General features: G+C 46.0%; 1 protein-coding gene across 2 annotated transcripts in view; it reads right to left on the bottom strand.

The window, feature by feature from the left end:
* Positions 1-26,625, bottom strand: part of LOC139563907 (metastasis-associated protein MTA1-like) — an 87,074-nt gene that overhangs the window by 41,219 nt on the left and 19,230 nt on the right. For both annotated transcript variants that reach the window (XR_011672664.1, XM_071382921.1), the window contains exons 5-6: positions 8,384-8,516; positions 520-583 (exon numbers count right to left, since the gene is read on the bottom strand). Coding sequence is in view for 1 of the 2 variants with exons in the window: in XM_071382921.1 (XP_071239022.1) it covers positions 520-583; positions 8,384-8,516 (197 nt within the window). In the remaining variant the exon portion in view is untranslated. The remainder of the gene's footprint in view (positions 1-519; positions 584-8,383; positions 8,517-26,625) is intronic.

The raw sequence follows: 26,625 nt of genomic DNA, 5'->3' as shown, positions 1-26,625 counted from the left end.
GAGGGATGGAGAGAGAGATGGAGAGGGATGGAGAGAGAGATGGAGAGGGATGGAGAGAGAGATGGAGAGGGAGGAGAGAGGGATGGAGAGAGAGATGGAGGGAGGAGAGAGGGATGGGGAGAGAGATGGAGAGGGATGGAGAGAGAGATGGAGGAGAGAGGGATGGAGAGGGAGGACAAGAGAGAGGGACAGATAGGGAGGAGAGAGGGATGGAGAGAGGGAGAGTAAGAGACAAAGGATTGAAGAGGTTGAGTGGGGCTGTGTGTGTATGTGTGTAGCAGCTAGTCTCTCGTCTTCTCATTACTGACTGTGAAAAGAACATTCTGGTTCAACACACTGAATTATTAATCCAGCATCAAGACACACACACATTAATTTAATATAGAGTACATTTAGACAGTACATCCCATTCTCCATCCAGCAGTTCTATGTGAGGACAGTGTGTGTGTGTGTGGGTGAGTGAGAGATTGAGAGTCAGTGAGAGAGAGAAGGGCAGTGTTTGAGAGGTGAGCCACATACCTCTCGGTCCAGATAGGACTTCAGAGCCTCCGTCTCGTTCAGCAGAGTGACACAACACTTCCCCCTGAGATTACCACACACACACACACACACACACACACACACACACACACACACACACACACACACACACACACACACACACACACACACACACACACACACACACACAAAGTCAGAAACAACCCCTTACATGTATTATATAATGAAGCACAGTACAGCCTATATTAGGTGTGTAACGGTTCACCAAACCCATGGTTCGGTACATATTACGGTTTTGGGGTCATGGTTCGCTTTCGGTACACAAGTTTCCCACTAGTAATTACCAGTTTGAGGGCTGGAATTTACCAGTCGTATGTGGTAAATTCCACCTTCCCACTTGCTTACACTGCCTAGTTCAGTGCAATATTTGTACTTGTGCCTCTCATAAAGGGGGCGTATCTGTAGCACAGTACATCTCCCACTCTGGGGTAATGTGATGGACTGTCACTGATAAGCAAGCACAACACAAAGTGCATTGGCCAATTCATTGAAACCTTCGGCTTTGGTTCGCTTATATAGAGCGAGTACTACCTGTTTGCTGAATTGGGTGCAGAAGGGAAGTTCTTAAGGTGGCTCAAAATCTTTCATGAGGGCCTGAAACCCCCTATTCTCACCCACCGAGAATGGACGCATATCCGCAGCTATAAACCAAAGATTGTTTGAAATATAAATATAGCCTACCTCTCGCTCTTGTAATTTCTTTGGCCCGTTCACAATCAGCTGCCAAGGGCTAATCTACTGGTGAGCCAAAATGGAGATTTAAACGAAGCCGGAGGATCCTCCAACTCTGGTTTATCGACCCCACCACTAGCCATCATAAAGAACTAGTTCCCGGCTGCGCCTCAAAAAAGCACCGTTTGAAATGTGCCAGTTAAGATGAAAATGTTGATTACGTGTATATAGGCTGTAGTTGTTTTAACGGAATAGCCCGAAGAAAAAAAACGTCACCTCAGATTTACTCAAGAGGCATAGCTTTTATTTATTTATTATGTATTCATTAAGATTCACAGTGCGGATTGATCAGAGATCCCCAAACGGTTCGTTATGAATATGTGTACCGTTACACACCCAGCCTATATGTGTTCCCAGCCGTGAGAGGAAGAGTCGTCTATTTTCCAGGCAGCGTTAATACCAAAAAGGGAATATAGCGTACCTGAAGTGTGTAGCTAGCTGGTATAAAGGTGTACCTGATGTGTGACTAGCTGGTCTAGTAACAGGTATATAATGTAGTGGGTAGTGACTAACTGGTCTACTAACAGGTATATAATGTAGTGGGTAGTGACTAGCTGGTTTAGTATGAGGTATATAATGTAGTGGGTAGTGACTATAGCTGGTCTAGTAGCAGGTATATAATGTAGTGGGTAGTGACTAGCTGGTTTAGTAGTAGGTATATAATGTAGTGGGTAGTGACTAATTGGTTTAGTAACAGGTATATAATGTAGTGGGTAGTGACTATAGCTGGTTTAGTAACAGGTATATAATGTAGTGGGTAGTGACTATAGCTGGTCTAGTAGCAGGTATATAATGTAGTGGGTAGTGACTAGCTGGTTTAGGAACAGGTATATAATGTAGTGGGTAGTGACTAACTGGTTTAGTAACAGGTATATAATGTAGTGGGTAGTGACTAACTGGTTTAGTAACAGGTATAAAATGTAGTGGGTAGTGACTAGCTGGTCTAGTAGCAGGTATATAATGTAGTGGGTAGTGACTATAGCTGGTTTAGTAACAGGTATATAATGTAGTGGGTAGTGACTATAGCTGGTTTAGTAGCAGGTATACAATGTAGTGGGTAGTGACTAATTGGTCTAATAGCAGGTATATAATGTAGTGGGTAGTGACTAATTGGTCTAGTAACAGGTATATAATGTAGTGGGTAGTGACTAATTGGTTTAGTAGCAGGTATATAATATAGTGGGTAGTGACTAGCTGGTTTAGTAGTAGGTATATAATGTAGTGGGTAGTGACTAGCTGGTCTAGTAGCATGTATATAATGTAGTGGGTAGTGACTAGCTGGTTTAGTAGCATGTATATAATGCAATGGGTAGTGACTAGCTGGTCTAGTAGTAGGTATATAATGTAGTGGGTAGTGACTAGCTGGTCTAGTAACAGGTATATAATGTAGTGGGTAGTGACTAGCTGGTTTAGTAACAGGTATATAATGTAGTGGGTAGTGACTAGCTGGTTTAGTAACAGGTATATAATGTAGTGGGTAGTGACTAGCTGGTTTAGTAGCATGTATATAATGTAGTGGGTAGTGACTATAGCTGGTTTAGTAACAGGTATATAATGTAGTGGGTAGTGACTAGCTGGTCTAGTAGCATGTATATAATGTAGTGGGTAGTGACTAGCTGGTCTAGTAGTAGGTATATAATGTAGTGGGTAGTGACTAGCTGGTCTAGTAACAGGTATATAATGTAGTGGGTAGTGACTAATTGGTTTAGTAGTAGGTATATAATGTAGTGGGTAGTGACTAGCTGGTCTAGTAGTAGGTATATAATGTACTGGGTAGTGACTAGCTGGTTTAGTAGCATGTATATAATGTAGTGGGTAGTGACTATAGCTGGTTTAGTAACAGGTATATAATGTAGTGGGTAGTGACTAGCTGGTCTAGTAGCATGTATATAATGTAGTGGGTAGTGACTAGCTGGTTTAGTAGTAGGTATATAATGTAGTGGGTAGTGACTAGCTGGTCTAGTAACAGGTATATAATGTAGTGGGTAGTGACTAATTGGTTTAGTAGTAGGTATATAATGTAGTGGGTAGTGACTAGCTGGTCTAGTAGTAGGTATATAATGTACTGGGTAGTGACTAGCTGGTCTAGTGGTAGGTATATAATGTAGTGGGTAGTGACTAGCTGGTCTAGTAACAGGTATATAATGTAGTGGGTAGTGACTAGCTGGTCTAGTAGCATGTATATAATGTAGTGGGTAGTGACTAGCTGGTCTAGTAGTAGGTATATAATGTAGTGGGTAGTGACTAGCTGGTCTAGTAACAGGTATATAATGTAGTGGGTAGTGACTAATTGGTTTAGTAGTAGGTATATAATGTAGTGGGTAGTGACTAGCTGGTCTAGTAGTAGGTATATAATGTAGTGGGTAGTGACTAGCTGGTTTAGTAACAGGTATATAATGTAGTGGGTAGTGACTAATTGGTTTAGTAGTAGGTATATAATGTAGTGGGTAGTGACTAGCTGGTTTAGTATGAGGTATATAATGTAGTGGGTAGTGACTAGCTGATTTAGTAACAGGTATATAATGTAGTGGGTAGTGACTATAGCTGGTTTAGTAGTAGGTATATCATGTAGTGGGTAGTGACTAGCTGATTTAGTAACAGGTATATAATGTAGTGGGTAGTGACTAATTGGTTTAGTAGCAGGTATATAATGTAGTGGGTAGTGACTATAGCTGGTTTAGTAACAGGTATATAATGTAGTGGGTAGTGACTATAGCTGGTTTAGTAGTAGGTATATAATGTAGTGGGTAGTGACTATAGCTGGTTTAGTAGTAGGTATATAATGTAGTGGGTAGTGACTAATTGGTTTAGTAGCAGGTATATAATGTAGTGGGTAGTGACTATAGCTGGTTTAGTAGTAGGTATATAATGTAGTGGGTAGTGACTATAGCTGGTTTAGTAGCAGGTATATAATGTAGTGGGTAGTGACTAGCTGGTCTAGTAGTAGGTATATAATGTAGTGGGTAGTGACTAATTGGTCTAATAACAGGTATATAATGTAGTGGGTAGTGACTAGCTGGTTTAGTAACAGGTATATAATGTAGTGGGTAGTGACTAGCTGGTTTAGTAACAGGTATATAATGTAGTGGGTAGTGACTAATTGGTTTAGTAGCAGGTATATAATGTAGTGGGTAGTGACTATAGCTGGTTTAGTAACAGGTATATAATGTAGTGGGTAGTGACTATAGCTGGTTTAGTAGTAGGTATATAATGTAGTGGGTAGTGACTATAGCTGGTTTAGTAGTAGGTATATAATGTAGTGGGTAGTGACTAATTGGTTTAGTAGCAGGTATATAATGTAGTGGGTAGTGACTATAGCTGGTTTAGTAGTAGGTATATAATGTAGTGGGTAGTGACTAATTGGTTTAGTAGCAGGTATATAATGTAGTGGGTAGTGACTATAGCTGGTTTAGTAGTAGGTATATAATGTAGTGGGTAGTGACTATAGCTGGTTTAGTAGCAGGTATATAATGTAGTGGGTAGTGACTAGCTGGTCTAGTAGTAGGTATATAATGTAGTGGGTAGTGACTAATTGGTCTAATAACAGGTATATAATGTAGTGGGTAGTGACTAGCTGGTTTAGTAACAGGTATATAATGTAGTGGGTAGTGACTAGCTGGTTTAGTAACAGGTATATAATGTAGTGGGTAGTGACTAATTGGTCTAGTAACAGGTATATAATGTAGTGGGTAGTGACTAATTGGTTTAGTAGCAGGTATATAATGTAGTGGGTAGTGACTATAGCTGGTTTAGTAGTAGGTATATAATGTAGTGGGTAGTGACTAGCTAGTCTAGTAGTAGGTATATAATGTAGTGGGTAGTGACTAATTGGTCTACTAACAGGTATATAATGTAGTGGGTAGTGACTAGCTAGTCCAGTAGTAGGTATATAATGTAGTGGGTAGTGACTAATTGGTCTACTAACAGGTATATAATGTAGTGGGTAGTGACTAGCTAGTCTAGTAGTAGGTATATAATGTAGTGGGTAGTGACTAACTGGTTTAGTAACAGGTATATAATGTAGTGGGTAGTGACTAACTGGTTTAGTAACAGGTATAAAATGTAGTGGGTAGTGACTAGCTGGTCTAGTAGCAGGTATATAATGTAGTGGGTAGTGACTATAGCTGGTTTAGTAACAGGTATATAATGTAGTGGGTAGTGACTATAGCTGGTTTAGTAGCAGGTATACAATGTAGTGGGTAGTGACTAATTGGTCTAATAGCAGGTATATAATGTAGTGGGTAGTGACTAATTGGTCTAGTAACAGGTATATAATGTAGTGGGTAGTGACTAATTGGTTTAGTAGCAGGTATATAATATAGTGGGTAGTGACTAGCTGGTTTAGTAGTAGGTATATAATGTAGTGGGTAGTGACTAGCTGGTCTAGTAGCATGTATATAATGTAGTGGGTAGTGACTAGCTGGTTTAGTAGCATGTATATAATGCAATGGGTAGTGACTAGCTGGTCTAGTAGTAGGTATATAATGTAGTGGGTAGTGACTAGCTGGTCTAGTAACAGGTATATAATGTAGTGGGTAGTGACTAGCTGGTTTAGTAACAGGTATATAATGTAGTGGGTAGTGACTAGCTGGTTTAGTAACAGGTATATAATGTAGTGGGTAGTGACTAGCTGGTTTAGTAGCATGTATATAATGTAGTGGGTAGTGACTATAGCTGGTTTAGTAACAGGTATATAATGTAGTGGGTAGTGACTAGCTGGTCTAGTAGCATGTATATAATGTAGTGGGTAGTGACTAGCTGGTCTAGTAGTAGGTATATAATGTAGTGGGTAGTGACTAGCTGGTCTAGTAACAGGTATATAATGTAGTGGGTAGTGACTAATTGGTTTAGTAGTAGGTATATAATGTAGTGGGTAGTGACTAGCTGGTCTAGTAGTAGGTATATAATGTAGTGGGTAGTGACTAATTGGTCTAGTAGCATGTATATAATGTAGTGGGAAGTGACTAGCTGGTCTAGTAGTAGGTATATAATGTAGTGGGTAGTGACTAGCTGGTCTAGTAGTAGGTATATAATGTACTGGGTAGTGACTAGCTGGTCTAGTGGTAGGTATATAATGTAGTGGGTAGTGACTAGCTGGTCTAGTAACAGGTATATAATGTAGTGGGTAGTGACTAGCTGGTCTAGTAGCATGTATATAATGTAGTGGGTAGTGACTAGCTGGTCTAGTAGTAGGTATATAATGTAGTGGGTAGTGACTAGCTGGTCTAGTAACAGGTATATAATGTAGTGGGTAGTGACTAATTGGTTTAGTAGTAGGTATATAATGTAGTGGGTAGTGACTAGCTGGTCTAGTAGTAGGTATATAATGTAGTGGGTAGTGACTAGCTGGTTTAGTAACAGGTATATAATGTAGTGGGTAGTGACTAATTGGTTTAGTAGTAGGTATATAATGTAGTGGGTAGTGACTAGCTGGTTTAGTATGAGGTATATAATGTAGTGGGTAGTGACTAGCTGATTTAGTAACAGGTATATAATGTAGTGGGTAGTGACTATAGCTGGTTTAGTAGTAGGTATATCATGTAGTGGGTAGTGACTAGCTGATTTAGTAACAGGTATATAATGTAGTGGGTAGTGACTAATTGGTTTAGTAGCAGGTATATAATGTAGTGGGTAGTGACTATAGCTGGTTTAGTAACAGGTATATAATGTAGTGGGTAGTGACTATAGCTGGTTTAGTAGTAGGTATATAATGTAGTGGGTAGTGACTATAGCTGGTTTAGTAGTAGGTATATAATGTAGTGGGTAGTGACTAATTGGTTTAGTAGCAGGTATATAATGTAGTGGGTAGTGACTATAGCTGGTTTAGTAGTAGGTATATAATGTAGTGGGTAGTGACTATAGCTGGTTTAGTAGCAGGTATATAATGTAGTGGGTAGTGACTAGCTGGTCTAGTAGTAGGTATATAATGTAGTGGGTAGTGACTAATTGGTCTAATAACAGGTATATAATGTAGTGGGTAGTGACTAGCTGGTTTAGTAACAGGTATATAATGTAGTGGGTAGTGACTAGCTGGTTTAGTAACAGGTATATAATGTAGTGGGTAGTGACTAATTGGTTTAGTAGCAGGTATATAATGTAGTGGGTAGTGACTATAGCTGGTTTAGTAACAGGTATATAATGTAGTGGGTAGTGACTATAGCTGGTTTAGTAGTAGGTATATAATGTAGTGGGTAGTGACTATAGCTGGTTTAGTAGTAGGTATATAATGTAGTGGGTAGTGACTAATTGGTTTAGTAGCAGGTATATAATGTAGTGGGTAGTGACTATAGCTGGTTTAGTAGTAGGTATATAATGTAGTGGGTAGTGACTAATTGGTTTAGTAGCAGGTATATAATGTAGTGGGTAGTGACTATAGCTGGTTTAGTAGTAGGTATATAATGTAGTGGGTAGTGACTATAGCTGGTTTAGTAGCAGGTATATAATGTAGTGGGTAGTGACTAGCTGGTCTAGTAGTAGGTATATAATGTAGTGGGTAGTGACTAATTGGTCTAATAACAGGTATATAATGTAGTGGGTAGTGACTAGCTGGTTTAGTAACAGGTATATAATGTAGTGGGTAGTGACTAGCTGGTTTAGTAACAGGTATATAATGTAGTGGGTAGTGACTAATTGGTCTAGTAACAGGTATATAATGTAGTGGGTAGTGACTAATTGGTTTAGTAGCAGGTATATAATGTAGTGGGTAGTGACTATAGCTGGTTTAGTAGTAGGTATATAATGTAGTGGGTAGTGACTAGCTAGTCTAGTAGTAGGTATATAATGTAGTGGGTAGTGACTAATTGGTCTACTAACAGGTATATAATGTAGTGGGTAGTGACTAGCTAGTCTAGTAGTAGGTATATAATGTAGTGGGTAGTGACTAATTGGTCTACTAACAGGTATATAATGTAGTGGGTAGTGACTAGCTAGTCTAGTAGTAGGTATATAATGTAGTGGGTAGTGACTCTAGCTGGCGGGACAGGAACAGCTCTCGGTGTCTCAGCTGGTGTATGGGTTTCTCTGATGTGTGTGTAGCAGGTATATAAGGTGTGATGGATGAAGGGAAAGGTGTGACAGTGTCATGGTGTACCTGATGTGTGTAGCGGGTAGTGACTCTAGCTGGCGGGACAGGAACAGCTCCCGGTGTCTCAGCTGGTGTTTCTGTTTCTCTGGCAGGTCAACTGGGTTCAACTCTGGGTTCTCCATCTCCTCCTCCATCTCTCCTGGATAGGGGTCAGAAGTCAAACACACTAACGTTAGTTAGGCGTGCGCACACACACAAAACGGGTGCACACACAGAGACACAGACACACACACAGTTCAGCATCTCCTCCATCTCTCCTGATATGGGTCAAAGGTAAATACTCACATTTGGTTAGCTCAACTGAGTTTTCACGAAACCAGTGGAATCTTGCCACACATACGAAAAATGTTATTAAAAAAATAAATAATATGGTTAATGTGTTAGAACAGTTAAGTCCCATCTACACAGAACTAAAATATAAACACAACATGTAAACTGTTGGTCTCACGTTTCATGAGCTGACATTTTAAAAATCCCATATGCACAAAAAGCTTACTTCTCAAGAAAGAAAAAGTGCTACAAATGTGTTTCTATCCCTGTTTAGTGAGCATTTCTCCTTTGCCAAGATAATCCATCCACCTGACAGGTGTGGTATATCAAGAATCTGATTAAACAGCATGATCATTACACATGCATCAAGCACCCCAGAAAAGTGCAAGAAATTGCCCACGTTAACATATGTAGCCTGAGAAACAAGGTTCATGAAGTCAATAACATGCTAGTAACACATGATATTCATATTCTGACTATCTCTGAAACTCACTTAGATAATACCTTTGATGATACAGTGGAAGCAATACATGGTTATAACATCTACAGAAAAGACTAAATGCCAATGGGGGCGGTGTTGCCGTTTATATTGAGAACCACATTCCAGTAAAGCTTAGAGAGGATCTCATGTTAAATACTGTTGAAGTAATATGGCTGCAGGTTCATCTGCCTCCCCTAAAGCCCATTCTGGTGGGAAGCTGCTATAGACCACCAAGTGCTAACAGTCAGTATTTGGATAATGTGTGAGAAATGCTTGATAATGTATGAGATAAACAGAAGTCATTTTCTGGGTGATTTCCATATTGACTGGCTTTCATCAAGCTGCCCACTCAAGAAAAAGTTTCAAACTGTAACCAGTGCCTGCAACCTGGTTCAGGTTATCAGTCAACCTACCAGGGTAGTTACAAACAGCACAGGAATGAAATCATCAACATGTATTGATCACATCTTTACAAATGCTGCAGAAATGTCCTTTAAAACAGTATCCAAATCCATCGGATGTAGTGATCACAATATAATAGCCATATTGAGGAAAACCAAAGTTCCAAAGGCTGGGCTTAATGTAGTGTATAAGAGGTCATACAATAAGTTTTGTAGTGATTCTTATGTTGATGATGTAAAGAATATTTGCTGGTCTGTGGTGTGTAATGAGGAGCAACCAGATGCTGCACTTGACACATTTACGAAATTGCTTATTCCAGTTACTACTAAGCACGCACCCATTATGAAAAGTACTGTAAAAACTGTTAAATCCCCTTGGATTGGTGTTTGAGCAGATACAATGCTATTTTACTGTAAACAAATTGACAGCAGACTTTGAGCACGCTTATAGGGACGGACATTCAACAAGCACAGCACTTAAACAAATTACTGATGATTGGCTGAGAGAAATTGATGATAAAAAGATTGTGGGGCTGTTTTGTTAGACTTCAGTGTGGCTTTTGATATTACCGATCATAGTCAGCTGCTGGAAAAACAATATGTGTTATGGCTTTACACCCTCTGCTAAATTGTGGATAAAAAGTTACCTGTCTAACAGAACACAGAGGGTGTTGTTAAATGGAAGCCTCTCCAACATAATCCATGTAGAATCAGGAATTCCCCAGGTCAGCTACTACAGCAAAGAGCTGCAAATGGTTTCAGAATGGGTGGCAAGGAATAAGTTAGTCCTAAATATTTCAAAAACTAAAAGCATTGTATTTGGGACAAATCATTCACTAAACCCTGAACCTCAACTAAATCTTGTAATGAATAATGTGGAAATTGAGCAAGTTGAGGAGACTAAACTGCTTGGAGTAACCCTGGATTGTAAACTGTCATGGTCAAAACATATTGATACAACAGTAACTAAAACGGGGAGAAGTCTGTCCATAATAAAGCGCTGCTCTACCTTCTTAACAGCACTATCAACAAGGCAGGTCCTACAGGCCCTAGTTTTGTCGCACCTGGACTTCTGTTCAGATGTGTGGTCAGGTACCACAAAGAGGGAGTTTGTGCATGTCAATCTCTCCTGGCTCAAAGTGGAGGAGAGATTGACTTCATCACTACTTGTATTTGTGAGAGGCATTGACATGTTGAATGCACCGAGCTGTCTGTCTAAACTACTGGCACACAGCTCGGACACCCATGAATACACCAAAGACATGCCACCAGAGATCTCTTCACATTCCCCAAGTCCAGAACAGACTATGGGAGGCGCACAGTACTACAGTCGTGGCCAAAAGTTTTGAGAATGACACAAATATTAATTTCCACAAAGTTTGCTGCTTCAGTGTCTTTAGATATTTTTGTCAGATGTTATTATGGAATACTGAAGTATAATTACAAGCATTTCATAAGTGTCAAAGGCTTTTATTGACAATTACATGAAGCTGATGCAAAGAGTCAATATTTGCAGTGTTGACCCTTCTTTTTCAAGACCTCAGCAATCCGCCCTGGCATGCTGTCAATTAACTTCTGGGTCACATCCTGACTGATGGCAGCCCATTCTTGCATAATCAATGCTTGGGGTTTGTCAGAATTTGTGGGTTTTTGTTTGTCCACCCGCCTCTTGAGGATTGACCACAAATTCTCAATGGGATTAAGGTCTGGGGAGTTTCCTGGCAATGGTCCCAAACTATTGATGTTTTGTTCCCCGAGCCACATAGTTATCACTTTTGCCTTATGGCAAAGTGCTCCATCATGCTGGAAAATGAATTGTTCGTCAGCAAACTGTTCCTGGATGGTTGGAAGAATTTGCTCTCGGAGGATGTGTTGGTACCATTCTTTATTCATGGCTGTGTTCTTAGGTAAAATTGTGAGTGAGCCAGCAGTCCAATCCCTGTACCTTTTGCAGAATATCAGTCTGTCCCTGATGTTTTTCCTGGAGAGAAGTGGCTTCTTTGCTGCCCTTCTTGACACCAGGCCATCCTCCAAAGGTCTTAGCCTCACTGTGCGTGCAGATTAGAGGTCGACCGATTAATCGAAATGGCCGATTAAATTAGGGCCGATTTGAAGTTTTCATAACAATCGGAAATCGGTATTTTTGGACACCGATTTGGCCGACTATTCAGATTTTTTTTTTGTACACCTTTATTTAACTAGGCAAGTCAGTTAAGAGCACATTCTTATTTTCAATTAAGGCCTAGGAAGGGTGGGTTAACTGCCTTGTTCAGGGGCAGAATTACAGATTTTTACCTTGTCAGCTCGGGGATTCATTTTTGCAAGCTTCCGGTTACTAGTCCAACGCCCTAACCACCTGCCTTAGTCAGATTGCACAGCCACAAAGTCAAATTGCACAGCCAAAGTCAAAATTGGCTACAAAAATGAGCTTTCGGTCTTAATTTAAGGTTAGGCATAAGGTTAGCAGTGTGGTTAAGGTTAGGGTTAAGGTTTAAATCAGATTTTAAGAAGATAAATTGTAGAAATAGGCAAGGTTTATGACTGCGATAACGATACATTGTGATAAATTATATTTTTGGGTGGTTATTCTCCATTAGTGCCTTTTTTATACCAGGTCAAAGAAAGTTACTTGATTACCAAGTGATCCAGCAAAAGGCTGAAAAGGGAAAAAAAGGCATTATTCAGAAAATGTAACACATTAACCTGGGATATGGAGAATTGACAAGGGCAAAGTACCTAGAAGGTCAAAATCCTGCAAAAACATGGTCAACTTTTTTTTTTTTTTATGTAAAAATGCGATTACAATTCTCAACTCTTTTATTTAGTTTCAGTTATTTGACATGAGTAGCTACATAACATGTTATTTTTATCTTGAATAATAGGCTAACTATTCTCTTCAATTTAAAATATTAGCAACAAAAAGTTCTGTTCAGTTTCGCTTTATCTCAGTGTCAGTACATTTGTAAACTGTACATTTGTAAACTGAAAAATTATAAAATTAGATTCAACATGGCCTTCAGTCTCAACCTACTAAAGGCTTTTAGCCAGAAAAACCAACATATTGACCTTGTCTGGTTTCAAACATGATCGGTGGCATGTAACAATGCTGCCGCCTGTGCTGAAAACTCGTTCAGACGGCGAGCTGGTGGCAGGGATACACAGGTGCTTCTGTGCCAGTTTGTTTACTGTAGGAACGTTGACATGTTGCAACTTCTACTCAGCCAGTGGATCCTCTTCACTGTCTACCAAAGGAGAAAACATGTAGCTATTCATCTCTGCTTACAGTGCTTCCCTTAAGTGACACAGTGGGGACAGAACCCCACCAGTGGAGAGGCCCACAGTGAGCACAGAAACCCACAGTGGGGACAGAACCCCACCAGTGGAGAGGCCCACAGTGAGCAAAGAAACCCACAGTGGGGACAGAACCCCACCAGTGGAGAGGCCCACAGTGAGCACAGAAACCCACAGTGGGGACAGAACCCCACAGTGGGGACAGAACCCCACCAGTGGAGAGGCCCACAGTGAGCACAGAAACCCACAGTGGGGACAGAACCCCACCAGTGGAGAGGCCCACAGTGAGCACAGAACCCCACAGTGAGCACAGAACCCCAGCAGTGGAGAGGCCCACAGTGAGCACAGAAACCCACAGTGGGGACAGAACCCCACCAGTGGAGAGGCCCACAGTGAGCACAGAAACCCACAGTGGGGACAGAACCCCACCAGTGGAGAGGCCCACAGTGAGCACAGAAACCCACAGTGGGGACAGAACCCCAGCAGTGGAGAGGCCCACAGTGAGCACAGAAACCCACAGTGGGGACAGAACCCCAACAGTGGAGAGGCCCACAGTGAGCACAGAACCCCACAGTGGGGACAGAACCCCAGCAGTGGAGAGGCCCACAGTGAGCACAGAATCCCACAGTGGGGACAGAACCCCAGCAGTGGAGAGGCCCACAGTGAGCACAGAACCCCACAGTGGGGACAGAACCCCAACAGTGGAGAGGCCCACAGTGAGCACAGAACCCCACAGTGGGGACAGAACCCCAGCAGTGGAGAGGCCCACAGTGAGCACAGAATCCCACAGTGGGGACAGAACCCCAGCAGTGGAGAGGCCCACAGTGAGCACAGAACCCCACAGTGGGGACAGAACCTCACCAGTGGAGAGGCCCACAGTGAGCACAGAACCCCACAGTGAGGACAGAACCCCAACGGCGGAGAGGCCCACAGTGAGGACAGAACCCCACCGGTGGAGGCCCACAGTAGGGACAGAACCCCAACGGCGGAGAGGCCCACAGTGAGCACAGAACCCCACAGTGAGGACAGAACCCCACCGGCGGAGAGGCCCACAGTAGGGACAGAACCCCACCGGTGGAGAGGCCCACAGTGAGGACAGAACCCCACCGGTGGAGGCCCACAGTAGGGACAGAACCCCAACGGCGGAGAGGCCCACAGTGAGGACAGAACCCCAACGGCGGAGAGGCCCACAGTGAGGACAGAACCCCACCGGTGGAGAGGCCCACAGTGAGGACAGAACCCCACCGGTGGAGAGGCCCACAGTAGGGACAGAACCCCACCGGTGGAGAGGCCCACAGTGAGGACAGAACCCCAACGGTGGAGAGGCCCACAGTAGGGACAGAACCCCACCGGTGGAGAGGCCCACAGTAGGGACAGAACCCCACCGGTGGAGAGGCCCACAGTGAGGACAGAACCCCACCTGTGGAGAGGCCCACAGTAGGGACAGAACCCCACCGGTGGAGAGGCCCACAGTGAGGACAGAACCCCACCTGTGGAGAGGCCCACAGTAGGGACAGAACCCCACCGGTGGAGAGGCCCACAGTAGGGACAGAACCCCACCGGTGGAGAGGCCCACAGTAGGGACAGAACCCCACCGGCGGAGAGGCCCACAGTGAGGACAGAACCCCACCGGTGGAGAGGCCCACAGTAGGGACAGAACCCCACCGGTGGAGAGGCCCACAGTAGGGACAGAACCCCACCGGTGGAGAGGCCCACAGTAGGGACAGAACCCCACCGGTGGAGAGGCCCACAGTGAGGACAGAACCCCACCTGTGGAGAGGCCCACAGTAGGGACAGAACCCCACCGGTGGAGAGGCCCACAGTGAGGACAGAACCCCACCTGTGGAGAGGCCCACAGTAGGGACAGAACCCCACCGGTGGAGAGGCCCACAGTAGGGACAGAACCCCACCGGCGGAGAGGCCCACAGTGAGGACAGAACCCCACCGGTGGAGAGGCCCACAGTAGGGACAGAACCCCACCGGTGGAGAGGCCCACAGTAGGGACAGAACCCCACCGGCGGAGAGGCCCACAGTAGGGACAGAACCCCACCGGTGGAGAGGCCCACAGTAGGGACAGAACCCCACCAGTGGAGAGGCCCACAGTGAGGACAGAACCCCAACGGCGGAGAGGCCCACAGTAGGGACAGAACCCCACCGGTGGAGAGGCCCACAGTGAGGACAGAACCCCACCGGTGGAGAGGCCCACAGTGAGGACAGAACCCCACCGGTGGAGAGGCCCACAGTGAGGACAGAACCCCACCGGTGGAGAGGCCCACAGTGAGGGACAGAACCCCACCGGTGGAGAGGCCCACAGTGAGGACAGAACCCCACCGGTGGAGAGGCCCACAGTGAGGACAGAACCCCACCGGTGGAGAGGCCCACAGTGAGGACAGAACCCCACCGGTGGAGAGGCCCACAGTGAGGACAGAACCCCACCGGTGGAGAGGCCCACAGTGAGGACAGAACCCCACCGGTGGAGAGGCCCACAGTGAGGACAGAACCCCACCAGTGGAGAGGCCCACAGTAGGGACAGAACCCCACCGGTGGAGAGGCCCACAGTGAGGACAGAACCCCACCGGTGGAGAGGCCCACAGTGAGGACAGAACCCCACCGGTGGAGAGGCCCACAGTGAGGACAGAACCCCACCGGTGGAGAGGCCCACAGTGAGGACAGAACCCCACCGGTGGAGAGGCCCACAGTGAGGACAGAACCCCACCGGTGGAGAGGCCCACAGTGAGGACAGAACCCCACCGGTGGAGAGGCCCACAGTGAGGACAGAACCCCACCGGTGGAGAGGCCCACAGTGAGGACAGAACCCCACCGGTGGAGAGGCCCACAGTGAGGACAGAACCCCAACGGCGGAGAGGCCCACAGTGAGGACAGAACCTCACCAGTTAGTGCACCATAGGAGAAAATAAAAGGCCCAGGAAGTCTTTGTGGAGCTTTCAAGGGAGGCGACACAGCAGCTTCAACATCTGTCCCCGCTGTGTCACTACGGGAAGCAGAGATGAATAGCTACATGTTTTCTCCTTTGGTAGACAGTGAAGAGGATCCACTGGCTTGGTGGAAGTTGCATCATATCCACTTTGGCTGTTGTAGTTTTGGTTCAAATAAAACGGCATAGATGAAAGTGTCTTTTTCTATGCCGCTTGGCTTTCATATATGCCGCGCCGCTCTGTAGGCTATTGTTTCATGCACACATGAATATTGTGTAGGCTAATCACCAAAAATGACCTACATATGCAAAATTGCTTCGGTATGATGTCGGTGTCTGTAATTTTCTACATGGTGGCTGTGTTAACTAGTGATGACCCTCTCCCGCCTCGATTTAGAGCCACGCCTCATAGTTGTGACACCTGTGATTCGCTCAGAATTTAGGGTGAGGTTAGGGCACGACATATTAAAGAACCAGAGAATTGAGACAAACAAGAGGATTAGATACCACAGGGATTGGTTTTCCAGGAAAACAGTGAAGACACCTTGTGACACTGCAGGTACCTGGCTCATTTAGGAATAAATAGGGATATAGATCCCTGCCTGGACTGGTGTGTTTCTCTATAACACCCTCTCTTCCCACTCCCCTCTTTTCTATAACCCCCACTCTCCTCTCTCTCTATAACCCCCCTGAAGGAAAGAGACTGAGGGGGACAGAGAAGGGGGGGGGGGGGGCAGAAACCAGTTGAAGCATGCTCCAGCTCATTTGGAGTTTCATTAGAGAAGGTGAGAGACAGAGAGAGGGAGACAGAGAGGAGAGCAGAACAGAAGCAATCAAATGGGATTTTCAGGAGAAGGGATATGGGGCCAAAATCAATAAGTTCTCTCTCACTCTCACTTACCAGACAGACTGGCTCATAGACTATTGTACACACACCATCACAGAGTGAACATGCACCCCAATCCAAGAGCCCCCGAGCCGATTCAATCTTACAGGCAGCCAGGCAATCCAAATCTGATATCAATTCAGTACAATCTGAGGCATCATTATCACTACCAGCTCCTGACTGACTGACCCTCTACCCCCAGACAGACAGACAGAGCCAATCCACTGACACAGCACCTAGACCATACCCTCCACAAATTGCCTCTCCATCTCACCTGTTCCTACCAATTATCAGTTATTGATGAGTGAGTCGCCTTACCAGACGAAAGGAGAGGAAGAGAGGACCAACACCTATAATCCTGAGTTTCGAAGGACTTCAATTTTATTTCAAATAGTATACTATGTAGTGTAGCCTATTGAGCAACAGTTATTCTATACTTTGCCGCTAGATTGTTTAGTATTTGTGAATAGATTCATAGTCAACATTGATGTCTATTGTTTAGTGAAACTAAGGGCCCAGAGTTCTAGACTTAGAATTGAAAGGCCCATTAAAGAGAGGCTAAAGGCGGCCACATGCTACCCAGCCGAAACAGTTCAGAAGAGTTCGTGCGTATTTTACGACAACATTTTCTGACGTTTTTGTTCGTTTTGGAGTTTGGTGAGGGTTTTTTCGGCTGTTCGGGCACGCACATTTTTGTTCAGGGGCCAGTCAAAGTTCGGAAGCCGAAGTCTATGCCCTTTCATCCATGATTGGTGAACTGTAGGGGGCGACGCGAGTTTCTGCTTCTTGTTGATTCAGCCCGAAATTCAGTGTGGGTTCAACATGGCGAACGACAACTTGGAGCATCGATTGACCGAGGAGGTACAAAAGTACCTTCACTAGTACGATTCTAGCCATGCATTATATAAAAACATCCATGTAAATGCCAATTCATGGAAAGAGATTGCGGAGACGCTGGGGTCCGACCCAAACACTAATTCTAAAAATGGGGTAGGATTCGCAAAAAGTTCGTCAAGGCAAAGAAAATAAATAAAGGCCACAGTGGAGATGCCGGCAGAAAGGCTACTCCACAGTGGAGATGCCGGCAGAAAGGCTACTCCACAGTGGAGATGCCGGCAGAAAGGCTACTCCACAGTGGAGATGCCGGCAGAAAGGCTACTCCACAGTGGAGATGCCGGTAGAAAGGCTATTCCACAGTGGAGATGCCGGCAGAAAGGCTACTCCACAGTGGAGATGCCGGTAGAAAGGCTATTCCACAGTGGAGATGCCGGCAGAAAGGCTACTCCACAGTGGAGATGCCGGCAGAAAGGCTACTCCACAGTGGAGATGCCGGCAGAAAGGCTACTCCACAGTGGAGATGCCGGCAGAAAGGCTACTCCACAGTGGAGATGCCGGCAGAAAGGCTACTCCACAGTGGAGATGCCGGCAGAAAGGCTACTCCACAGTGGAGATGCCGGCAGAAAGGCTACTCCACAGTGGAGATGCCGGCAGAAAGGCTACTCCACAGTGGAGATGCCGGTAGAAAGGCTACTCCACAGTGGAGATGCCGGTAGAAAGGCTACTCCACAGTGGAGATGCCGGCAGAAAGGCTACTCCACAGTGGAGATGCCGGCAGAAAGGCTACTCCACAGTGGAGATGCCGGCAGAAAGGCTACTCCACAGTGGAGATGCCGGCGGAAAGGCTACTCCACAGTGGAGATGCCGGCGGAAAGGCTACTCCACAGTGGAGATGCCGGTAGAAAGGCTACTCCACAGTGGAGATGCCGGTAGAAAGGCTACTCCACAGTGGAGATGCCGGCAGAAAGGCTACTCCACAGTGGAGATGCCGGCAGAAAGGCTACTCCACAGTGGAGATGCCGGCGGAAAGGCTACTCCACAGTGGAGATCCCGGCAGAAAGGCTACTCCACAGTGGAGATGCCGGCGGAAAGGCTACTCCAGAAATGTTACTGCTAGCTTGTTCGGCACGTGAAGTATGGGAGGACTTAAACCAACATGCTGTCTACACCAAAGGATGAGGTATGTTGTTGTATTTTCTATTATAGTCAAGGAAAAGAGTAGAAATGTTTTGCTAACAATAGCTAGACAGCTAGCTCTAGCTACTTGGCTGGCTAGTGGCTAGCTAGCCTAGCAGCATACTCGTGCAGGGAAAGCAAGCCAACCAACTAAACTAAAGATCTTTACAACTTTTGTTCAAACATCATTTTGTTATAGAAAGAAAAATCATAAGCTTCAGACATTGGTAACACCAAAGTCAAAGTTAGGTTGCAAGGTCCAGCTAGTCAAAATGTTGCTAGGCCAGGCCTACTCAACTCTGCTCAAACGTTTGCAAAATGATATAGTCTATCGTAGTCACGGTTAATGATATTTGATGTTCAACAATGTTCTGGATATGTATACTAAATAGCCCTCTCCTTTTTTATTTAAGGCTCAAACACCAGTGAGTGGAGACAGCACCTGGTTTTGTTCTCTGCGCCCCAGCACTGCCTGTTCACCGGCCCCAAGCACTACCTCTGCCCCCAGTACTGACGGCATTCCCAGCCGCGTCCTCAGAGCATGCGCAGACCAGCTGGCTGGTGTGTTTACGGACATATTCAATCAATCCTTATCCCAGTCTGCTGTTCCCACATGCTTCAAGAGGGCCACCATTGTTCCTGTTCCCAAGAAAGCTAAGGTAACTGAGCTAAACGACTACCGCCCCGTAGCACTCACTTCCGTCATCATGAAGTGCTTTGAGAGACTAGTCAAGGACCATATCACCTCCACCCTACCGGACACCCTAGACCCACTCCAATTTGCTTACCGACCCAATAGGTCCACAGACGACGCAATCGCAACCACACTGCACACTGCCCTAACCCATCTGGACAAGAGGAATACCCATGTGAGAATGCTGTTCATCGATTACAGCTCAGCATTTAACACCATAGTACCCTCCAAACTCGTCATCAAGCTCGAGACCCTGGGTCTCGACCCCGCCCTGTGCAACTGGGTCCTGGACTTCCTGACGGGCCGCCCCCAGGTGGTGAGGGTAGGTAACAACATCTCCACCCCGCTGATCCTCAACACTGGGGCCCCACAAGGGTGCGTTCTGAGCCCTCTCCTGTACTCCCTGTTCACCCACGACTGCGTGGCCATGCACGCCTCCAACTCAATCATCAAGTTTGCGGATGACACTACAGTGGTAGGCTTGATTACCAACAACGACGAGACGGCCTACAGGGAGGAGGTGAGGGCCCTCGGAGTGTGGTGTCAGGAAAATAACCTCACACTCAACGTCAACAAAACAAAGGAGATGATTGTGGACTTCAGGAAACAGCAGAGGGAGCACCCCCCTATCCACATCGACGGGTCAGTAGTGGAGAAGGTGGAAAGTTTTAAGTTCCTCGGTGTACACATCACGGACAAACTGAACTGGTCCACCCACACAGACAGCGTTGTGAAGAAGGCGCAGCAGCGCCTCTTCAACCTCAGGAGGCTGAAGAAATTCGGCTTGTCACCAAAAGCACTCACAAACTTCTACAGATGCACAATCGAGAGCATCCTGTCGGGCTGTATCACCGCCTGGTACGGCAACTGCTCCGCCCACAACCGTAAGGCTCTCCAGAGGGTAGTGAGGTCTGCAGAACGCATCACCGGGGGCAAACTACCTGCCCTCCAGGACACCTACACCACCCGATGTCACAGGAAGGCCATAAAGATCATCAAGGACAACAACCACCCAAGCCACTGCCTGTTCACCCCGCTATCATCCAGAAGGCGAGGTCAGTACAGGTGCATCAAAGCAGGGACCGAGAGACTGAAAAACAGCTTCTATCTCAAGGCCATCAGACTGTTAAACAGCCACCACTAACATTTAGCGGCCGCTGCCAACATACTGACTCAACTCCAGCCACTTTAAAAATGGGAATTGATGGAAATTATGTAAAAATGTACCACTAGCCACTTTAAACAATGCCACTTAATATAATGTTTACATACCCTACATTACCCATCTCATATGTATATACTGTACTCTATATCATCTACTGCATCTTGCCATCTTTATGTAATACATGTACCACTAGCCACTTTAAACTATGCCACTTTATGTTTACATACCATACAGTACTCATCTCATATGTATATACCGTACTCTATACCATCTACTGCATCTTGCCATGCCGTTCTGTACCACCACTCATTCATATATCTTTATGTACATATTCTTTATCCCTTTACACTTGTGTGTGTGTATAAGGTAGTAGTTGTGGAATTGTTAGGTTAGATTACTTGTTGGTTATTACTGCATTGTCGGAACTAGAAGCACAAGCATTTCGCTACACTCGCATCAACATCTGCTAACCATGTGTATGTGACTAATAAAATTTGATTTGATTTGATTTGACCGGTGACCGGCCCCCAGCCCATCTCCCGCACTGAGTTGCAGTGAATAATTAGAACCGCTCTTCATGCAGGACCTGGGAAGCTCTATCCTGGGCCCACCTCCAAGACCTAATCCATTGGCTTTCCCCTCAGCGATGCCACAGAGCAGCAGCAGTGGTAGCAGGGGTGTGAGAAGGGGGGGTGAAAAGAGCTGCAGACTCAGTCATTCACACATCACTCGCACAGGCATTGCAAATGATTGAAGACGTCTCAAGATCTGGACAACGTCATGCACCAAGTCACCAGCTTGTCCCGGAGGCAAATAAATAAAAATGATTTGACTTTACTCTGATCCCCTTTCCTCTCTTCTGTTGTCCTTTTTCCTCTTTACCATGCACACCTCTCTCCAGACACTCCTAATCCCCCTCTTCTCATCCTCTCACCAGATACTCCTAATCCCCCCCTTCTCATCCTCTCTCCAGACACTCCTAATCCCCCCCTCTTCTCATCCTCTCTCCAGACACTCCTAATCCCCCCCTCTTCTCATCCTCTCTCCAGACACTCCTAATACCCCCCCCCCCTTCTCATCCTCTCTCCAGACACTCCTAATCCCCCCCTCTTCTCATTCTCTCTTCAGACACTCCTAATCCCCTCCCTCTTCTCATCCTCTCTCCAGACACTCCTAATCCCCCCCTCTTCTCATCCTCTCTCCAGACACTCCTAATTTTCCCCCCTCTTCTCATCCTCTCTCCAGACACTCCTAATTTCCCCCCTCTTCTCATCCTCTCTCCAGACACTTCTAATCCCCCCCTCTTCTCATCCTCTCTCAAGACACTTCTAATCCCCCCCTCTTCTCATCCTCTCTCCAGACACTCCTAATTTCCCCCCCTCTTCTCATCCTCTCTCCAGACACTCCTAATCCCCCCCCCCCCTCCTCATCCTCTCTCCAGACACTCCTAATCCCCCCCCCCCTCTTTCCATCCTCTCTCCAGACACTCCTAATCCCCCCCCCCTTCTCATCCTCTCTCAAGACACTTCTAATCCCCCCCTCTTCTCATCCTCTCTCCAGACACTCCTAATTTCCCCCCCTCTTCTCATCCTCTCTCCAGACACTCCTAATTTCCCCCCCTCTTCTCATCCTCTCTCCAGACACTCCTAATTCCCCCCCTCTTCTCATCCTCTCTCCAGACACTCCTAATCCCCCCCCCCCTCTCTCATCCTCTCTCCAGACACTCCTAATCCCCCCCCCTCTTTCCATCCTCTCTCCAGACACTCCTAATCCCCCCCCCTCTTCTCATCCTCTCTCCAGACACTCCTAATCCCCCCCTCCTCTTCTCATCCTATCTCCAGACACTCCTAATCCCCCCCTCCTCTTCTCATCCTCTCCACAGGGTCCTGGAACCTATAGCTGATTTCATGGATGAACTCTGACCAAAACTCCAGAACTCGATCACCAGCTGCATGACTTCAAGAGGACATGGACCGCAGGACTGAGACCACAGTGAAATTAATAACTTGTTCTGTTGTTCAGACATCTCAGGAGTCAAAAACTAGGCACTTTAATTTTATTCCAAAGACACTTGTTATTTACATGTCTTTTCATAAAAACACTTACTATTGTTCTGAAATATTTATATTCAGAAATGTGTAACTACACTGACACTTTATTCCATAGATACTTGTTTTCATGTCTGTCCTCGGCAGACACTTCTATTGTGGTTTACTTTCAGAAGCAAGAATAAAGGTTTATTTGTGTGCTGAAAAAGTTCTGTTGGCATTTCTTCAAGGTGTTTCAATGCATTCTATTTGAACATCAAGTGCTGACGATGTACAGAAGAGCTGTGCCACAGGCTTTCTACCTGTGGTGTAGTTCAATCTAAAATGACTGCACACAGACCTCCCAGAATCAGGTTAAAACTCTACTGGCTCACAAAGAACTGAGTCTGTGCGTCCATCAAGAATCCTCATCCTTGCAGCCATGATGCCGAATGCTTTCCCTTGACTCTCCGTCAACGAGAGTGAAAAGTTCCAGGTACGCCCAGGTTTATTGAGATGGACACCTGTAAATGAGAGGTAAAAAGTGTATGTCAGATATAGTGTCTATTCGGTAATAATATAAAACCCCATACCATATTCCAAAAGCCTTGATAAAAATGGTATTTCTCAGAGGTTCATTCATGTATGCAGTAACAAGGGAAATTAGAAACAGAAAAAGTGAAATTGATTCCAACATTCTATTATCAACATACCTGGATAAGGGCGCATGAGGTTCTCATGTTGGGGAAAGCTGCATCTCCCAGGAAAACATGAGGAGTTGGAGTTGTGGTACCTGGCAGGACAGCTTGCGGTGGTAAATCGAGGGTCTTTTACGGGCAGTTACGACCCAAAATAACTCTAGTAACACTCCACCATAGCTCTCCCGGCCGTATGGCCCTACATCCACCATAGCTCTCTCGGCCGTATGGCCCTAGATCCACCATAGCGCTCTCGGCCGTATGGCCCTAGATCCACCATAGCGCTCCCGGCCGTATGGCCCTACATCCACCATAGCTCTCTCGGCCGTATGCCCCTACATCCACCATAGCTCTCTCGGCCGTATGGCCCTACATCCACCATAGCTCTCGGCCGTATGGCCCTACATCCACCATAGCTCTCGGCCGTATGCCCCTACATCCACCATAGCTCTCGGCCGTATGCCCCTACATCCACCATAGCTCTCTCGGCCGTATGCCCCTACATCCACCATAGCTCTCTCGGCCGTATGGCCCTAGATCCACCATAGCGCTCTCGGCCGTATGGCCCTAGATCCACCATAGCGCTCCCGGCCGTATGGCCCTACATCCACCATAGCTCTCTCGGCCGTATGGCCCTACATCCACCATAGCTCTCTCGGCCGTATGGCCCTACATCCACCATAGCTCTCTCGGCCGTATGGCCCTACATCCACCATAGCTCTCTCGGCCGTATGCCCCTACATCCACCATAGCTCTCTCGGCCGTATGCCCCTACATCCACCATAGCTCTCTCGGCCGTATGCCCCTACATCCACCATAGCTCTCGGCCGTATGCCCCTACATCCACCATAGCTCTCTCGGCCGTATGCCCCTACATCCACCATAGCTCTCGGCCGTATGCCCCTACATCCACCATAGCTCTCGGCCGTATGCCCCTACATCCACCATAGCTCTCTCGGCCGTATGCCCCTACATCCACCATAGCTCTCTCGGCCGTATGCCCCTACATCCACCATAGCTCTCTCGGCCGTATGCCCCTACATCCACCATAGCTCTCTCGGCCGTATGCCCCTACATCCACCATAGCTCTCTCGGCCGTATGCCCCTACATCCACCATAGCTCTCTCGGCCGTATGCCCCTACATCCACCATAGCTCTCTCGGCCGTATGCCCCTACATCCACCATAGCTCTCTCGGCCGTATGCCCCTACATCCACCATAGCTCTCTCGGCCGTATGCCCCTACATCCACCATAGCTCTCTCGGCCGTATGCCCCTACATCCACCATAGCTCTCGGCCGTATGCCCCTACATCCACCATTGTGAACCTGTAGCGGGCATCTTCTCCGTCTCCGGATCTCGCCTATTATACAGTGCATTCGAAAAATGTTAAAAACCCCTTCCCTTTAACATTCTGATTTTTTTTTTAATTATCTACACAGAATACCCCATAACGACAAAGCGAAAACTGGTTTAAGCACATTTAAAAATAAAAGTTACGTTATTTACATAAGTGTTTTTAAATTAACCTTTTTTTAACTAGGCAAGTCAGTTAAGAACAAATTTTTTTTACAATGAAAGCCTAACGAGGAACAGTGAGTTAATTGCCTTGTTCAGGGGCAGAACGACAGATTTTTACCTTGTCCGCTCGGGGATTCAATCCAGCAACCTTTCAGTTACTGGCCCAACGCTCTAACCACTAGACTACCTTCCGCCCCAAAGGGTATTCAGACCCTTTGCTATGAAACTCGAAATTGAGCTCAGGTGCATCCTGTTTCCATTGATCATCCTTGAAATGTTTCTACAACTTGGAGTCGACCTGTGGTCAAATCAATTGATTGGACATGATTTGGAAAGGCACACACACCTGTCTAGATTAAGGTCCCACGTGTCATAGCATGTCAGAGCAAAAACAAAACAGAGGTCGAATGATTTGTCCGTAGAGCTCCGAGACAAGATTGTGTTGAGGCACAGATCTTGGGAAGTGTACCAAAAAATGTCAACAGCATTGAAGGTCCCCAAGAACACAGTGGACTCCATTCTTAAATGGAAGAAGTTTGGAACCACCAAGACTCATCCTTGAGCTGGCCGCCCAGCCAAACTGAGCAATCGGAGAAGAAGCGCCTTGGTCAGGAAGGTGACCAAGAACCCGATGGTCACTGACAGGGCTCCAGAGTTCCTCTAGAGATGGGAGAACCTTCCAGAAGGACAACCATCTCTGCAGCACTCCACAAATCAGGCCTTTATGGTAGAGTGGCCAGACGGAAGCCACTCCTCAGTAAAAAGGTACATGACAGCCCGCTTGGAGTTGGCCAAAAGACACCTAAAGGACTCTCGGACCATGAGAAACAAGATTCTCAGGTCTGATGAAACCAAGATTGAACTCTTTGGCCTAAATGCAAAGCTTCACGTATGGAGGAAACCAGGCACCGCTCATCACCTAGCCATTATTATCCCTTCGGTGAAGCATGGTGGTGGAAGCATCATGCTATGGGGATGTGTTTCAGTGGCAGGGACTGGAAGACTAGTCAGGATCGAGGGAAAGATGAACAGAGCAAAGTACAGAGAGATCCTTGATGAAGTCCTGAGCGCTCTGGAGCAGGTTCTCAGACTGGGGCAAAGGTTCACCTTCCAACAGGACAACGACCCTAAGCACACAGCCAAGACAACGCAGGATAGGCTTCGGGACAAGTCTCTGAATGTCCTTGAGTGGCCCAGCCAGAGCCCGAGCCCAATCGAACATCTATGGAGAGACCAGAAAATAGCTGTGCAGCAACGCTCCCCATCCAACCTGACAGAGCTTGAGGATCTGCAGAGAAGAAATGTGAGAAACTCCCCAAACACAGGTGTGCAAAGCTTGTAGCGTCATACCCAAGAAGACTCAAGGCTGTAATCACTGCCAAAGGTGCTTCAAGAAAGTACTGAGTAAAGGGTCTGAATACATATGTAAATGAAATATTTACGTTTTTTTTAATAACTTTAGAAAATTATGAAGGCCTGTTTTTGCTTTGTCATTATGGGGTGTGTCAATAGATTAGGGATTTTTTTTATATCCATTTTAGAGTAAGGCTGTAACGTAACAAAATGTGGAAAAAGTGAAGGAGTCTGAATACTTTCCCGAATGCAATGTTTGTTGCTAGGTACAGCCAATCTAGTAGATCCCAGGAAATTCTCACAAATTAAATTCGCCAGTCAAGTGTCTCTCTGGAAAAACTAATTCATTCTCCCGCGCATGTCTTCCTTGTTTGGGTGTGTCGTTCCATCCTTGTTTGGCCATAGATGGCTATTACCAGCTCATCATTCTCTACCGTCCTGGGGTAATATCCCCTTTTAATTTTTTTCAAGGGAACGTCTTTTGAGGGAGCATGCGAGCACACTCGTTCGGCTA

Source organism: Salvelinus alpinus, chromosome 34 (assembly GCF_045679555.1).
Source record: "Salvelinus alpinus chromosome 34, SLU_Salpinus.1, whole genome shotgun sequence".
In the NCBI taxonomy this organism is placed as follows: domain Eukaryota; kingdom Metazoa; phylum Chordata; class Actinopteri; order Salmoniformes; family Salmonidae; genus Salvelinus; species Salvelinus alpinus.
Note: the sequence above shows the minus strand (reverse complement) of the source record. Positions and strands in the feature narration are given on the sequence as shown.